The sequence below is a fragment of the Botrytis fragariae genome, assembly GCF_013461495.1.
Source record: "Botrytis fragariae strain BVB16 chromosome Unknown tig00000012, whole genome shotgun sequence".
Taxonomy (NCBI): domain Eukaryota; kingdom Fungi; phylum Ascomycota; class Leotiomycetes; order Helotiales; family Sclerotiniaceae; genus Botrytis; species Botrytis fragariae.
Genome location: NW_023500989.1, coordinates 2,797,912 through 2,813,952, shown reverse-complemented (window position 1 = coordinate 2,813,952; position 16,041 = coordinate 2,797,912). Strand labels below are relative to the sequence as shown.

Below are 16,041 nucleotides of genomic sequence, written 5' to 3'. Positions count from 1 at the left end.
ATCTACATATCTACATATCTACATATCTACATATCTACACACATACACACATACACACATACACACATACACACATACACACATACACACATACACACATACACACATACACACATACACCAACTCAATAAAAACCAACACTCATTATCTATCGATCGTTCTCAGCTTCAGATATTTCAACACCTCATAGTATGAGCAGATAAATGAGTTAGACGAGAACTTAAAAGATTTCGTAGGCTTTGAGATATTTCTTGATTGATTACTTAGGTCTTCATTCATTCATTCATTCATTTAGATCTTGAATCGGTCGAGGCGGGAGAAGTACTTCATACGAATGATCCTGTCAATATCTAGGATATCAACATAGGTGCATTCGAGACTCAGTAGAATCCCCGAAATAAGCGAAATGTCTAGTCAGGTTAGCGACTCGTGAGTAAGTAATGATATAGTATAGTAGCTAGATAATTAGACAGCTAGACAGCTAGACAGCTAGACAGCAAGAAATCCATTCATTCCTATAGAAGCTCTTTATTCATTCATTCGGAAATCTTACTTCAACAACTCGACTCAACTAAATTCAAAAAGATAAATATATACATCATCTCATCCCATCTCATCTACATTAAAATCTTTTCCCCGCTTCCTCCCTCCCAATTACATTCAACTTTTCCCGCTCCGCCCCACTCCTAATTCATTGAATATCGTTTTGTAACGCATAGAATAGCACATTTAGGTATTTATTTTCCCTTTTCCGTCCATGACATGAAATGACACCCCACGAAAAAAGATGGGAAATTAAAAGGTAGAAGATAGAAGATATATTAAATGTGCACAAATGCACCTCCGTCCATTCATTCATTCATTCAATCATTCCCAAATTCGTTCCAAATCCTAACCTAACCATAATATCTCGGCTCATCAAAAACGTGATACCTGTGTCCCCTCACCCCCTCACCTCTGAATAATTGTGGGAATCTCTTTCCTTCACTCACATCCCCTTCATCCACTCTTCTATTCCTCACCTCGTCACTCTCTCCCTCTGGTTCTCCGACCAAAAATTTCCCCACTTGAATCTCCGTATCCGTAATCGTACTTCTGGAAACTCTTGCATATGCCGATCTTCTGAGCCCCTTGTAAAGAATGTATTCGCACCATCTATCCCAATCACTTGGATCAATATCATGCATACCCGATCTTTCAGATACATAAGTATTGTAATTTCCTTCTAGAGGTTTAGTGACAAGGTAAGAGAGGAGGATAGATGGGTTTGTAGAAGCACCCATTAAGTCAGCCAAGTATTCAGACTGAAGTCTTCGATCTTCGGGATCTTCTTCTTGACCTGAATGGAAGACGAAGACGTCCACTGGACTTCCGTATACGTCTAGGGTAGCAGCGATCGCGGGAGCTAATTCTCCTACAGGTGATGGGAGTAAGTGGTGGGTAGAATTGAGAATTGGAAATTTGGAGAGTAGTGCACAACCCCAAGTGTGTTTGTTAGGGCCTGGTCCGTAATCAACATACATGCCAAGATCTTCTGCGAGAAATTGAGTTGTATCACGGTTGCCCATGATAATACGTTGAAGATCCGATTCGAGAAGGCCAATGACATCGATTTCCAATTCTTTGATTACATCTCTCATACGATATTCGGATGACCACATGTCATTGTCTAGACTGAAGTGAATAGTCCAAATGCCTGCCGTGAAAACCTTCTCCTCTTTATGGTAAGGGACATAATCATACGTTGGGAAACGCATGTATGCTGTCGAGATAGAAGTAAGTTGAAGAGCTACAATTATATAGAGGTAGTATAAACGTTGCTTTCGTTGATTCAAGAAAGCATTGAATCGTTTTCGTTGTGCTGCAGGAGTGGATGAAAATGTAGCGAAAACACCACAACCAATCAATAACATAGTAACAGTCATGACCCAGTCTGTGTGTTCTCTAACAAGAGGGCCACCTGGAACAAAGGCATAAGCCACAACCCAAACATGAAATAATACCATGAAGTTGTATACGAGGAAACCAATTCCAAACGCTTTAGCTGGACTTTTTCTGGCAGCTGATCCAAGCAACGGAACAGATACAGCCATGAGGTAAACAGTCAAAACCAAGGCACCATAATACCCTTTCCAATGACTGTATAAGGTAAGCATGGCAGCACCTACACAACCAACACCATACAATGTCCAGCTACGAGCCAAAGATTCATTAAATAATCCGAGAATGAGACCAACTCCCATCGCAGCAATGGTCCAGGCACCATGAGGTGCTGAAATTGGACCACGAACAGGGTATCCTTCCCAGACCCAAAGAATCATTGTGCTAGAATCGGATAGCAAGGAATGTAAACCAAAGAAAAGACCTCCAATACCAAGACCAGCAAGAAGTGATGGTCCTTCCTTACGACCTTGGACTGAAAGTTGATCCCCAGTGATCAAACTTTGACTTGGTCGTGTGGATCGCAAAACAGATAGAATGGCAATGATGAGACCATGACCATTCAAACCACCATTTTCAGCATGCGCAATAGGCCAGATAGGATTATTGGTGTGGAATGCAAATTTGACAACACTTGATGCAATGAGACCAATGGTCCATGCTGAAATTTTCGATTCGAGACGACCTGGCTGCCCTGCTGATGCGTACCAAGTAGCTGCCCAAGATAAACATGACATCCAAAGACCAAAGCCAACGACGAAAAGTCTAGGCGCTGGGCTCGTGATTTGATAGGCACATAAGCCAATCAAAGACATGAGATGGCATGTCCGAAGATTTTTCACAACTAATGCTCGAACGGATCTAATTCCTAAGAACAATGGAGAAATGGTACACATAACCATAACTTCATAGCCTGAGATACCCATATGCCAAAGAGGAAAATCTAACAAGATTAGCGAGCTTCATCTCAGTCACCTTTTCGGTACTTACACCAGACGACTATGCCCAAAGAAGTCAACATTGACCAGAATACGAACTACATAAATTTCAGTAAAAGTCTCCCAGACAATGAAAATCAATACTTACGCCATTATAGACATCAGCTGCCGCATCGAAAGCTTCAGGCCATGAAAAAGATTGGCCGAATAGTTGACCAACTTCCTTTTCTTTTCTACTTACCGATTAGCTAAAGATATTTTTTTTAGAAAGGAATTAGATATCACAAACTCTTTTTCAAAGACTTTATCAACTATCATCTTTTCTTTTCTAAATAATGATATTGATTTAGACGTGCTCATAATAATGTTACATTCAACAAAAATGTTATACACTATTTCGGAAGCCAGTGGACGTACCCCTTAGACTGACCCTTAACATCCTTCACAACTAATTCGAAAGTTTCAAAATCGAGAGCTGTAACAGCATCGAAAGCCACATCAAACAAAATCAAAGCCCATTCGAAGAAAGCGTATGCCGTGTATGCTAAATGTTCCATTAGTTGGGAATTTGATACCTGATTTGATAGTAATCTTACCTCCAGCAACTCTGTGAACTTTGTGTTGTATAAAAAAATATACCAAAGGTACCAAAGTTCCAAAGAAAGATCCCGCGAGATATTTTCGATATTTAACAGCTCGTGCATTATCTGGACTCAAAGCTAGACATCCTAAAGTCCATGGCAAAGTAGCCACCAAATATGAAATCATGAAAATATCATGCCAATCGTGATCGTCCGTAGAGGTAACATAAGTCCAACCACCACATGTAAGAGTACGGAAAACGCCCGCGAAAGCAACGAACTTGGGTAACTTTGAATTCGGACGCGCAGTGAGAAGGTACCATAATCCAACAAGAGCAAATCTAGGGCCTGAAAGAGGTGTTAGACAAGATTCATATAGCTCCAATATCTTGAATTCTGCCACATACCAGATGTAATAGCTATAAAGACCATGAAAAACGAACGTTCCGGGTATCGATCTCCAATTGTCGCGGAAACTGAAGGGAACCATTCATCTGGATAACCATAATATTCATTTTGAACGATTTTGTGATAATGAAGTGAAACCCCAACAATGAGTGCGCTGAGAAAAGCAGCTATTGATAAATTGTAAGTAACTTCAACATAAACAAGGATAACACCAAAGATTCGTTTGCTCTTACCATATGCGACTGCGGTATGAGTCCATGACACCCATTTACCTGAGAAAGCGAGTACAGTGTCGCCGTCCTTGAATTTAGGTGCCATCTGTGATCCTAATCACTTTGTATATGAAATATTCACATCCAAATGAGTGTAGTCCGTAGCATCCGGAGAGATAAAAGAGGAAAGAGGGAAGAAAAAATTGAGATGGGATGGGATGGTAATCACAAATGGGGTTCAATGTAAGGTACAAGTGGGCACGCGTTTATTTGAGATGAGATGAGTTGTTGGAGACCAAGCCTCTTGAGATAGCCGTGAAAGCCGTGAAAGCCGTGAAAGTCATGCAATTCGTGCAAGTCGATTGATAATGGCTTTTCCCCTCCAATAGACCTGGGTGCACTTACAAGGTAAATTCTCAGCCTTCTCCGAAAGCTCCGTGACGTCTCGTGGGATTTTAAATTGTTAAGGTGGAACCGGTTCAGAAAGCTGTTCAATGCAAAAAACTCGTGGCGCGCAGAGTTCAAAGTGTACCTGGGTAAACACGTAAAATATGACACGGATGAAGATAATCCTTGTTGGCCGGGGACTCGGGCTTTTGATATTCCGTCTTTATCCACTAGGCTCAAACTGATCGGCATAATGCACACAATTATTCACCGCCCAAAGAATTTCTGAAGATTTCCCCAGGGTAAAGAAAAGTCCAGAGAATCATCATAAAAATCAATCTTCATATACTTCAACAATGTCGGGCGCGAACGATAAAGCAAGATTCTATCTTGAACAAGGTGTTCCTCAATTGCAAGAATTGGAGCAAAAGAAAATATTTACAAAGGTTAGTTTTACTGTTTCTCTACATTTTATATGTCGTTTTCATCTTATGCGATCAACTACTAACCCGAACAATGTATTCAGGATGAAATTAAAACATTAGTTAAAAAGCGATCCGATTTCGAACATAGGGTGTTAGTGAGAGGTTCAAAAGCCGTTGATTTTGCTCGATATGCCGCATGGGAAATGAGTCTTGAGGACCTTCGTCAAAAAAGATGTAAACGAATGCGCATAAAAGGAAGCTCATCGCATGCCGGTCAAGCACGCGTATTCGGTATATTTGATCGAGGTGTAAAGAAACATGCTGGAGATGTCGCATTATGGATGTCATATTTGGAATATGCAAGGAAAGCCAAAGCGACGAAGAAATTCAAGACGGTATTGACAGCGGCAATTCGATTACATCCTACCAAACCGGAACTATGGCTGTATGCGGCCAAATGGGCCTTGGAATTAGATGCGGATATGAATGAGGCAAGAAGTTATATGCAGAGGGGAACTCGATTCTGTACTAGGAGTAAGGACTTATGGATCGAATATGCGAAATTGGAGATGATCTATTTGGCAAAGATTGCTATACGTAGGAGGATTCTTGGTTTGGATATCGATAGGACTATCGAAGCTCCAAAAGAAATCGAAGAAACACCGGAAGAATCTGGGTTCACAACCTCGCAGGATATGATCGCAATTCCAGATTTCAAGGATAACACAATGCAACCAAGCATGATGGCAAGAGTAGGAGTAGATTCCGAAGCCGCTAAAGATCCAATGACTACACCAGCTCTCAATGGTGCAATTCCACTCGCTATCTTTGATGTCGCTAAAAAGCAAGCATTCTATTCATCAGCCGCAGTAGAAGGATTCTTCAACATGTTCGCAGCATTTACTCAAGTAAAATGTCTTCCTAAAATCCTTCAGCACGTTTTGGACAGTATGTTGGAATCATATCCTAAGGATCCCGCAACATGCAATTGTTATATTCGTCAACCATTAATTGGCATCGATCACACCTCTCCCGAATTTGCAGTCGCCATTGGATCTGCACTGAACCGTCTCAAGGAATCCATGGAGAACACTAACGATAAAACTCAATTGTCACTGAAGACAAGAGCATGGATTGAGGCCATCATAGCATTACCGGAATTAGATTCAGGCATTCAAACGGTTTTGCAACATACACTCCGAAAGCTGGAATAATTGCAGCATGATTAAGGGGGCAGAGGATTCGAGCGCAGTACGAACACATTTAAGCGAATTTGGAGACGTGGACGTGGGAAATGTCTGAATTCTCATTCGATGATGAAAGCGAGAAATCACACCGGTGGGATTAAATAAGCCTCTACAATCCTTGACTACTCATTCATAAGATAAGGAAGGTTAGAGGTACAACGGAAGCAACAATCTAGACCTTGTGCATAATAATGTAAAGAGGAAAAGTTTCAAATGGCGTTGGGCTTGGGCGGGAGTATAGGAGGAAGGTCTCTATGAGATACTCAATATCGAGAAGAAAAAGTACTACTCGATACCAAGAATCTATCAATTACTTTAATTTTTTTCGAACCTGGATTAATGTGAATTTTTAAAACAGAGGTTATTTCTTAATTTTTTATGTTATTCGCCGCATAGTTCAACGGTATGTGGACATAAGCCAACCTTTTCTATCTCAAAGTTAAGATGGCAAGTTTTGAATTATTAGTATACCTACTCTGGTAGTCTCCTTCTCAGTGATTAGGAAAGTAACTCACTCATCTACAAACTATTCTCACATACATACATAAATCAAATAAGTAGGATAATTCAGAGATTCTCCAGTAGTCCACTGCATCTCCAGGTTTTCTTTCGCCGTATAAACAATCTTACCTACGTATTTATCTCTATCTATATCCACAAACTTACTCAGAAAGACGAATTGATAAATCACTTCAAGTATGTTATATTCTTTATCACCTCTCTATATCGATACTAGGTAGGCAGGTATCTAATCATCTCATCTTATCTCATCTCATATTATAAACTACAACTTCAATCTATAATCCCAATCATATTTTCCATAATAAACTACCTACCTATCTAGTATATACATAAAACAAACTCTACAAGTAGGCAGTTACCTAGAAACCCATCCCGTCGACTTCCCAACCCTCTTTAAAATCTTCATTCTGAAGTGGAAGGAGGAAGTTGGAATCGTATCTTGAGCTGGGAATAGTACTAGGTATGTATATATATCTATCTATTTGTGGAATTACAGAACTTATCTCTTCCTTCTGAATCAAACTCGCACCCAACAAATTTCTTCATGTGTGGCTGGAAACTCCGGGCTTTGGGGCCGTGATGATATACGATGTATAGTTAATACATCAGTAGGTGATTCGGATTGTTGGTACAGAGTCGGTGGTTCATTATCTATCTATCTATCTATCTATCTATCTATCTATTTATTCAGCATAATAAAGCGAGAAACACGAGAATGTGATAGAGCGGAATTCATTGTGGAAAGTTTTCACAAGGGGATACATGCATTGAGGATAGTAGTAGGATTGAGAGTATGACATATCATTCTAATTTATCTGGTTATCTGTATCTGTATCTGTATTTGTATCTGTATCTGTATCTATCTATATCTGTATCCATTTCAATTTCCCTATTTGCATCCCCATCCAAGAAGAAGAAAATTTCCCCAAACTCCATTCATCATAATGCGTAAGAAGCGAAATTTCGAAATTCGTCTCCAACTCAACTGTTTCTCAATCTATCTTTCTTTCCTTCTCTCCTTCTTTCTTCCAAACACTCTTGAAAATAATCTGATTGAGTGAATAGGTGTAGATAGTAGATATCTAGTATGGAAGAGTATACGCATGACTCATACATCCATACCATAAAAGAAGAAGAAGAAGAAGAAGAAGAGGATAAATAAGATGATCCAAAAACAATCAAGATCAAACCCCCTCTTCCCCTAGGGAGAAAATGTGACGAATAAATGAGTGAATGAGTGAGTAAATGAATGAATGGCCGCCTCCAACCTCTTCGTTGCCGCCTTGAGGTCTTTCCTGTGGGTGTTGAAGTGATACTGCTTCATATCACACCTGTCGCCTGATATCTATCTTTCAAGCATCAGTCTTCCCAGTAGCTGCATATCTTCTGGTAAGCACCCAACGTCCAGCACCTAACATCCGTTCCTCCTTCTCCATCCCCAACATATCCCATGAATATACCTCATCAACCATTCGCTCCTCAAACCAACCACCCATTAACAGGTGGATAAACCTGTTCCTCCCAAATCCTCCCCTCTTCCACACTCCCTTCACCCACCACCCCCCTCCTCTCCCTCGCCCTCACAATACTCTTCAAAATCCTCTCCCGATCTCCCTTACTCGCCGCAATTCTTGCCGAAATCGACACATGCGCTCGCTCCCCCATGGCTCCCGTTCCAAATCCTCTCACCCCATGCATTTCCATATTAGCTGCTGCGATTCCATCCCGTTTTCCATGCGTGAAATACCCATTTCCATGCACATCATACCTGTTTCGAGCGTTTCCGCGCACGCCCTCGGAGCTCGCAAAGGCTTTGACGCTGGAGGTTTGGTGGTAGAGGTTTTTGGCGGTGCTTTGGAAGTGCGTTTTGGAGAGGATGGATTGGTTGTAGCGGAGGAGGTGACGGGCGATGACGGGAAGGGTTTCGGGGGCGGACATTTTGGTGGGGTTGTGTGTTTGTTGAGTGGAGTTGTGTTTGAGGGAATAGTATGAAGATGGTGATGTACTTCAAGTGAGTTGATCGAGAAGTAGATATTCGGTATTCGAAGGGCTCAATGAAGAGATCTTCTTTCGACGATGAGCTGGTTTAGTTGATCGACTTGCTTGCTTTCAATATAATCTGTAGAGAAACCTCTCTTCTATAAATCTTCAAGATCTTGAGAATTCTCGACTCCGGAACTCAAAGTAGAAATAGCGACTCCGTTCCTGAACAGGAAATGCGGGTTTGGATGCGAGTATCAAGTGATATTCACGTGAGGAATATCTGCGGGGGAAATAAGGTTAATCGTTGATGATGATGACGATGATGATGATGATAATGATGATGTGACGTGATATGATTTGATGTAACGTGAACACTGAACACCAATAAAAAACGACGATAAAAGCTATCAAACAACGATATGAATCGAAAATCCTCCTGGGACTATTTATCGATATATATAATCTCAAGAAGCACAAAACCAAGAAGAAGGAACACGAAGGTAATTAAACAACGATAAAGTATGATAAATAGATAAGAATCCTGCTCCTAACCGGAAAACCCGTCTAATATTTATCCTCCAACCCATCAGCTGCCCACCTCATCTATTTCTCCATCCTATCCCATCCCGTCCCCGTCACCAAAAGTTACACCTTCCATCCGTCCAGCCCGCCAAGCGCCCACCAAGTTCCACCCGCTGAAACCATACTCCACCCATGCGATACAACCATAACCTACGTGCCGACTCGATAGAGAAATACCCAGAGAAACACCGTCCGTAGACTGCAGTGCTGCACACACACATACACACACACCCATTCGGAAATGCGTACATACAAACTGCCAAACATCTTGGCCCGCCCAAGCTTCTGGGCATTTAAGATTCCCACACTACATCCAGCAAATCACATGTGTCAAGAATGTAAATTGGCTTCCAAAGTGGATTCGATCAAGATAAAACTCGACAAAGTTAAAGGTTCCATTCGCACGCTAATACCTTATCTGTTTGGATAAATGGATAAATATAGATTTCTCGCTTGGCATCTTCAGATCAGCACGGCTGCTTCCGTTTGCATCAATTCGAGGGGGAGATCCCTTTTGGTGGGGGTGTTTTGAGGGAATATGTGGATTGTGAGTATGGAGAATCATAGAAACATCACGGGGTTAGATGGAAGAGTGCTTGATGCTCCAAGAACTCGGACACAAACAAGGTATCATGAAGGGCTAGACTTGATGCGAATAGCCCCATTGTATCCAATTAGTACGTTTAAAAGGAAGAACAAGAAGACTACCCAAGTGTTCTATTCATGAATATGTGATGTTCCAAGACTATCATTGCATTGTGAAATGGTATCCTGTTATTATGAAATCTATAGGTTTCCTTCCCAATACACCCCACTAGATTTCCAAGAGCTCATATCATAGCTCAACTGTCTCAAATCTCATCTTCATCATGCAAACAAAAATCCCCAACCCAAAGTTGCTCAAAAAGATACTTCAACTCCTCATTTGAATATAAAGTCGACGTGAAACGCCAGAAGAAATAGATCATGGTCGTAGGGAATTCGTATCGTCCAGTGGCATGGTGTGGAGAAAATAAAAAATGGTAAAGGGCCGAAGAGAACAAGAAGAATTGAAGTTTTGAATATCAAGTGCTTTTTCATCATCTTCCCGAGATCTTCGCCGCTCCTGCAGACCATAAACCCTTTGTCGTTTCAGCAATCTTCCTAGTCTGCGCCTCGATTTGTGCTTCCGTTTGACCTTGACCAGAGCTTCTTTCTATAGCCCTCATAAACCTTTCACGCTCATCATTATTCGTACCTGCTGTACCATATCCTGAATCAACATCCATAGCACTATCTCCATCTCCATCTCCAGGTCCCATTCCACCCAACCCAGAATCTTTACTGTTATGATTCAAAGGCCTGGCTCCACGATCTGGCTCCATGGACTTTGAACCGTCCATCATGCCAGCTTGACCTTCGCGGAGTTTGTTAATGGCGCGCACAGTATCAATGGCAGCATGAAGAGTACGCCTAGCATTGAAGTTCTTCTTAACAATCGGAAGTAAATCGCTACCTTTACCATCCTTTGATACTGATTCGCCGGTGACGAAAGGGTGTGTCAATGCTTCGTGGGCCGTCATTCTTTGGGTAGGGTCTATAGTAAGGCATTTCTTGATAAACTCTCGAGCTCCTCGACTAACACCTCGCCAGTATTCTATGGGTGTAAAGCTATAGTCTGCGATGAGAATCGCTTGCATTTCCTCCAAATTAGAGTCTCTGTCGAAAGGCGTATATCCACACAGTAAGAAATATGTAATGACACCAATTGCCCAAATGTCGACTGGTTTTCCGTGTCCTGTCTTCTTGAAGATTTCTGGTGCCATGTAACCTGGTGTGCCGCAAGTAGTGGTTAAAACGTGAAATTGCTCTTCGTCCATTATTCTGCTCAAACCAAAATCGGCAATCAACAAATCCGCATTATCTTCTGGCGTTCGAAACAATAAATTCTCGGGTTTAAGATCTCGATGGACGATGCCATGATCGTGTAGGTATGCCACAGCGGAAAGTGTTGCTCTGATAAGGTCTGCAGCATCGGATTCAAAGTAAGAACCTTTTCGACAAATGCGATCAAACAATTCTCCACCAAGTGCCAAATCGGTAACCAGATATAAATTATTGAGGGTTTCGAAGTAATCGACTAAAGTGAGGATGTTTTGATGTCCCATGGAAACACGTTTGAGTACAGCGATTTCATTACGAATCTGCAATCAGGAGGTGTCAGCAAACATTATTAATATGAGAGGAATGAAAAGTTCTTACCATATGTTCTCTTCCCGCCATCAATCGTTTATTAATGACTTTTGCGGCATAATATCTTCCTGTATCAACGTGAACACATTCTTTGACGACCGAGTATGACCCTGCGCCCAGCGTTTTCCCAGTCTTATACCGACATGCTTGAATTTGGGGTTGCGGGTGAGAACCCTGGGGATTCGAGGAGCTCATCTTGTTGTGCGGAGCGATGGAGTATTAGATGAGGTATATTATTAAAAAGTGCGCACGACAATCAAGAATGTGATGATGAACCACTCTGCACGGATGAATCTCGGAGAGTTTTGATAAGCAAATTTGAAGGGTTGCTGGAAGTTAAAGTTGTTGTTAGTTGTTCTGGTGTTCCAGAATTGAAAAGGATGGTCTTTCAGGTATTGCAGGTGCGGTTAGATTGCGGGGCAGTGGATGGTGGTATCTACATCAGGCTTAGTAAGCTCGAGGTCAGCCATCGTTAGCTGAAATTACCTGCATTCACCAACGGCCAAAGAAAATCAATCACTCAGGCAGTCAGTCCAGTCTTCACTTGCACAAAGTCGACTGAGCTCAAGCCTTCAAGGGACCATGTACACATACGACTAGAAATGAATACGAACCCTTTCAAGTTGATGCGAAAGTTTAAGAGTCAAAATAAGAGATTGCAGGGTTGCTGGTCATTCACATGATTTCTGGTCAGATTAATTGAAATGATCTTCTGTGATAATCGTGAAGACTCAGTTCAGGAAAAGATTACTGCATTATTATGTGGCTCACCAAATTCCCATTGCTGATCACTGGGTTTGCTTTCCGAAGATTTGGCTGGCGGTCAAGGAAGGCTGCTTACTTCTTACTTTGCTATGGCGTATGGCGTATGGCGTATGGAATATGGAGTATGGAGTATGAAGTACAGAGTACAGAGTACAGAGTAATATAAAGGTTGAAGTGAAGACTGATCATAGACTGATAACAGACTGAAGTGAAGACTGATATAATAGACTGAGCTAATAAAAGACCCCCAAGCTCAGCCATAGATATTTTTCGACATGTAAACCAAACCTGGACCCTGATAGTGGATGTAACGATGATCTTATTGGTCATGATGATGTAAAAGTCTATTTTAAGGTTGGTGAGGGTATTGGTGAGGGTAATGGTAATACATAAGTTGCTTGGTTGTGACTTGGGGAAATAGCTAGATCAATTGAATTTTTCTTCTCGAGTACCTAGTGTAAAAAGGGTAAAAAAAACACAGGGCAGACCTTCATACTTCACACTTCACACTTCACACTTCATACTTCACACTTCACCTGACCCTTCACTCCCACCCTTCACTCCCACCAAATACGAGTACGATCCACTAGAGACCTCGTATCTTTCTTCACTGCACTACCTACTACCTCGTACACAGTCTACATCCACTATACACTCGACCACGATGATATACCTACTACTTTGCAATCAATATTGATAGATATATCATCACATATCATCACAGATCATCACAGATCAATACTCGTACTATCGCGGTTACTATTCAATTTCCCCAAAGCTGCTACCACCTCCTAGCATTCTCAAACTCAATTCACTCATCTCAATCAAAAATCTTCTCATTTTGTGGTAGAACTTCGACCATTCCCATGTGTTCTGCTCTTGAACCTTGCTATCGGTATTTAATCCGAACCTCCAGTCCTTATTACTCATTCATGGATGTGGATGGTAGAATAGATGGATGGATGGATGTATCAATCAATCAATCAATCAATCAACCAATCCTTGATCCAACATTTCATGCTTCTTGCTTCTTTCTTTTTTCTCAACACCAACCTTCTCAATTCTAAAACAAGTTCCAGAAGATTGCATTTTCACTCTATTTCAGACAAATTCATCCATTTTCTTTCATTTAACAGCATAATTAATCTACACGTGATACAATTGTCTCCATTTAATTACTCCACAGCAAAAGACGCGTCGTCACAGATATATCATCTCAAAATTCTACCGAATGTGATCTTCCAAAACTTAAATCGTGTTGCTGGGACTGCGCCTTGTCAACAGTACAAATCCACAAAAAATCGTAAGTCTCGACTAGGATATCATCTTGTGTTGTCATTAATGTGTATGGCGTTGAAATTCACTTAATTATGTTGTCCTGCCCTGGCCGCGCCATTTCTTTTTCTTCTTCTTCTCCTTCTCCTCCTTCAGCTCCTATTTATTTGTTTCAAGTATACCCTCGTTTTGTACTTTGAATTTCTCACTTGTTTTTGTTTAATTTTCTTTCGTGCACCAAGAATATCTTCTTGAGCAAGAGACCTGCGCAAAGAAACTGTGGAAAGTAGTAATCAGTCGTACATTTACCGTTAAGAGAGATGGACGACTATGGTGTGGGATCTAGTGGAAGTAGTGGTACCCCAGGAAGCCAAGCTGGAGCCCAAGGAAGCTATGACAGTTCCGGTAGCTATGGATCAAGTGGGAGTCAAACAACACAAGGTCAATACAATGCTCAGACAACCGCATATACATCTGCATATACATCTGCAGCTACTCCAACAACTACCTCTAACAGTCAAAGTCAAACAAACTCCGCATTTCCAACTTCTACTTCTTCATCAAGTGGACTATCATCAACGGAACGAACAGCAATCATAGCAGGTGTTCTTGGTGGTGTCGGAGCATTATTGATCATCTCTCTCATTGCTATCTATCTACTGCAAAGGAGGAAGACTAAGAAGGCTGCTGGTCGCAAAGGAGTTACTCAGCAAGTATCTTACAATGGATTAAACTCTTCATTTGCTGGCGTGCCTTTTATCAAGAGGAACAGTCAAGGGAGTGATAGTGAAATATCTCGACCACCAATGGTTGCCGACACTTCATACCAAGGAGCATATATGAGAGGCGGACAATCAAGCTATCCTGACCTTTCCAGTGATATGGAAACAGACAGATTCTTACCAAATGACGAGGAAACCCAACAGAGAATGGCCGGTGGAGGAAATGGATATCACTCACCATCTAATCACCTTGGCTCTCCGACACAAGATCCCTTCACAGATCAAAACCGCCTATCTCAGCTGACACAAAACCGCCTGTCTCAGTTGTCACAAAATGTCACGTCTCCTCCCAGACCAGGACCATTAGTCAGACATGATACCATGGGGTTTCCTCTCGACGACGATGACACCTCATACATCGGACCAGATGGTGAACAACACCGCCTCTCTAGAATAATGCACAGCCCTCAATCCTTGAACCGACCATTATAGCTCCCTCCCCCATACGCCCCACCATTTCCCATGAGAATCTCGAGCGAGGCCTCAATGGAAACCAGGATCTCCATCAAAATCGGGTCGTTCCCCAACATCTTGATTCTCTGACATCAAATTATGATACTCCATACGACGTCGAAAATGAAAATGATACAGTTCCACCTATGTATGGAGGTGTCCAAAGTCTGTCTCCAGCTCCTATGGAATCGGGAGCATGGATCGCCGCACGCAATCCACATCTAGCTGCTGCTTTTGGCAATGATATGCATAGGAATTCGAGCACGAGGACTCAGAGTAGTTTTGCACCTAGTGTGATTAGTGATACGGAATTGGATAGATTGGGTGTGGGACAGAGATTGTGAGAATGAGAATGAGGAAGTTAGAATCAAAGTGGAGGGGAAAGTCGAATGAGAATGAGAATATGAATTTCATTTGTAGGATCAGTGTGGTGGATTGGATTGGGTAGTGAAAAAGGGTAATGTTGATGTTCGATTGGATAGGATGGGATAGTATTGGATGGTATTGAATTGAAAGTGTAGGAAGGGAGGGAGTGGGCATTTGAATTGGCGTTTTGGGAAAACAGCATATGATATCCTGGTCCGGTCAGTGAATAATGAGTTGTTAGCATAGCAGTCAATCGATTTTATTATAATTGACTTCTTTGAAAGATGCTTGTGATTGTATTGTGGTTGCGGAGTGTGGGGGGGGTTCTTGCGATTTTGGATTTGGAGTGCGGGGTTTGGGCTGTGCTTCTTTCTGGGTGGGAGGAGAGTCGGAGATTAAATTGAATTAGATGCTGTGAGATGAGGTGAGATGGGTTATGGTTGGCTATTGTGTGTTGTTAGTTGTTGGTTCTGAGTTGGTTGGTTTCGTATTTGTATGTTTGTATGTATATATGCATGGGGTGGCTTCTGTGTTGTGTCTCTAGTTGGAGAAATTTGGGGTTTGGCTTGTATTAATATCATCTCGAATCTTGGTCTGATATGTGTGATTGATTCGCGAATGAATCTATAAATAGATGGTTATGGTACCGGACTTTTGTTCTCTCATTTTCCAAGTAACTTGGGATTGCAATCCGAGCTTTGAAATAGTTTGGATCGAGAGAACTTTGATTTTTTTTTGTCATGGTTCATCGTCCAGGGTAATGTGTGTGATGATCTTCTAGATTCTGTATACTTCTTGATGTGATTGATATTGATATTTATATATGTATATATATACACACACCTGGTGATGTCTAGAAACCCAGTATGATTCCATATCAGAATCATTATGCGCATATCCATACTCATCCTTTTGGGTGTGAGCCAGGTAATTAGCTTGCAG

At 41.6% G+C, this 16,041-nt stretch overlaps 5 protein-coding genes across 5 annotated transcripts; 2 read left to right on the top strand and 3 right to left on the bottom strand.

Moving 5' to 3' along the window:
- Window positions 1-896: 896 nt before the first annotated feature.
- On the bottom strand, window positions 897-4,186 carry Bfra_003086 (putative calcofluor white hypersensitive protein; the record flags this gene model as incomplete). The annotated part of the gene is made up of 7 exons (XM_037333498.1): window positions 897-2,884; window positions 2,932-2,977; window positions 3,028-3,112; window positions 3,297-3,423; window positions 3,476-3,808; window positions 3,868-4,035; window positions 4,102-4,186. 7 exons carry the CDS (start codon window positions 4,184-4,186, stop codon window positions 897-899), a joined length of 2,832 nt encoding a protein of 943 aa, XP_037195626.1.
- Window positions 4,187-4,823: 637 nt separating this feature from the next.
- On the top strand, window positions 4,824-6,106 carry Bfra_003085 (putative rrna processing protein utp6 protein; the record flags this gene model as incomplete). Its single annotated transcript, XM_037333497.1, has 2 exons — window positions 4,824-4,913; window positions 4,994-6,106. 2 exons carry the CDS (start codon window positions 4,824-4,826, stop codon window positions 6,104-6,106), a joined length of 1,203 nt encoding a protein of 400 aa, XP_037195625.1.
- Window positions 6,107-8,140: 2,034 nt separating this feature from the next.
- Window positions 8,141-8,599, bottom strand: Bfra_003084 (uncharacterized protein; the record flags this gene model as incomplete). The annotated part of the gene is made up of 1 exon (XM_037333496.1): window positions 8,141-8,599. One exon carries the CDS (start codon window positions 8,597-8,599, stop codon window positions 8,141-8,143), a length of 459 nt encoding a protein of 152 aa, XP_037195624.1.
- Window positions 8,600-10,305: 1,706 nt separating this feature from the next.
- On the bottom strand, window positions 10,306-11,653 carry Bfra_003083 (putative calcium calmodulin-dependent protein kinase protein; the record flags this gene model as incomplete). Its single annotated transcript, XM_037333495.1, has 2 exons — window positions 10,306-11,409; window positions 11,468-11,653. 2 exons carry the CDS (start codon window positions 11,651-11,653, stop codon window positions 10,306-10,308), a joined length of 1,290 nt encoding a protein of 429 aa, XP_037195623.1.
- Window positions 11,654-13,818: 2,165 nt separating this feature from the next.
- On the top strand, window positions 13,819-15,077 carry Bfra_003082 (uncharacterized protein; the record flags this gene model as incomplete). Its single annotated transcript, XM_037333494.1, has 2 exons — window positions 13,819-14,650; window positions 14,713-15,077. The coding sequence occupies 2 exons, from the start codon at window positions 13,819-13,821 to the stop codon at window positions 15,075-15,077; spliced, it is 1,197 nt and encodes a 398-aa protein (XP_037195622.1).
- Between the last annotated feature and the right edge of the window lie 964 nt (window positions 15,078-16,041).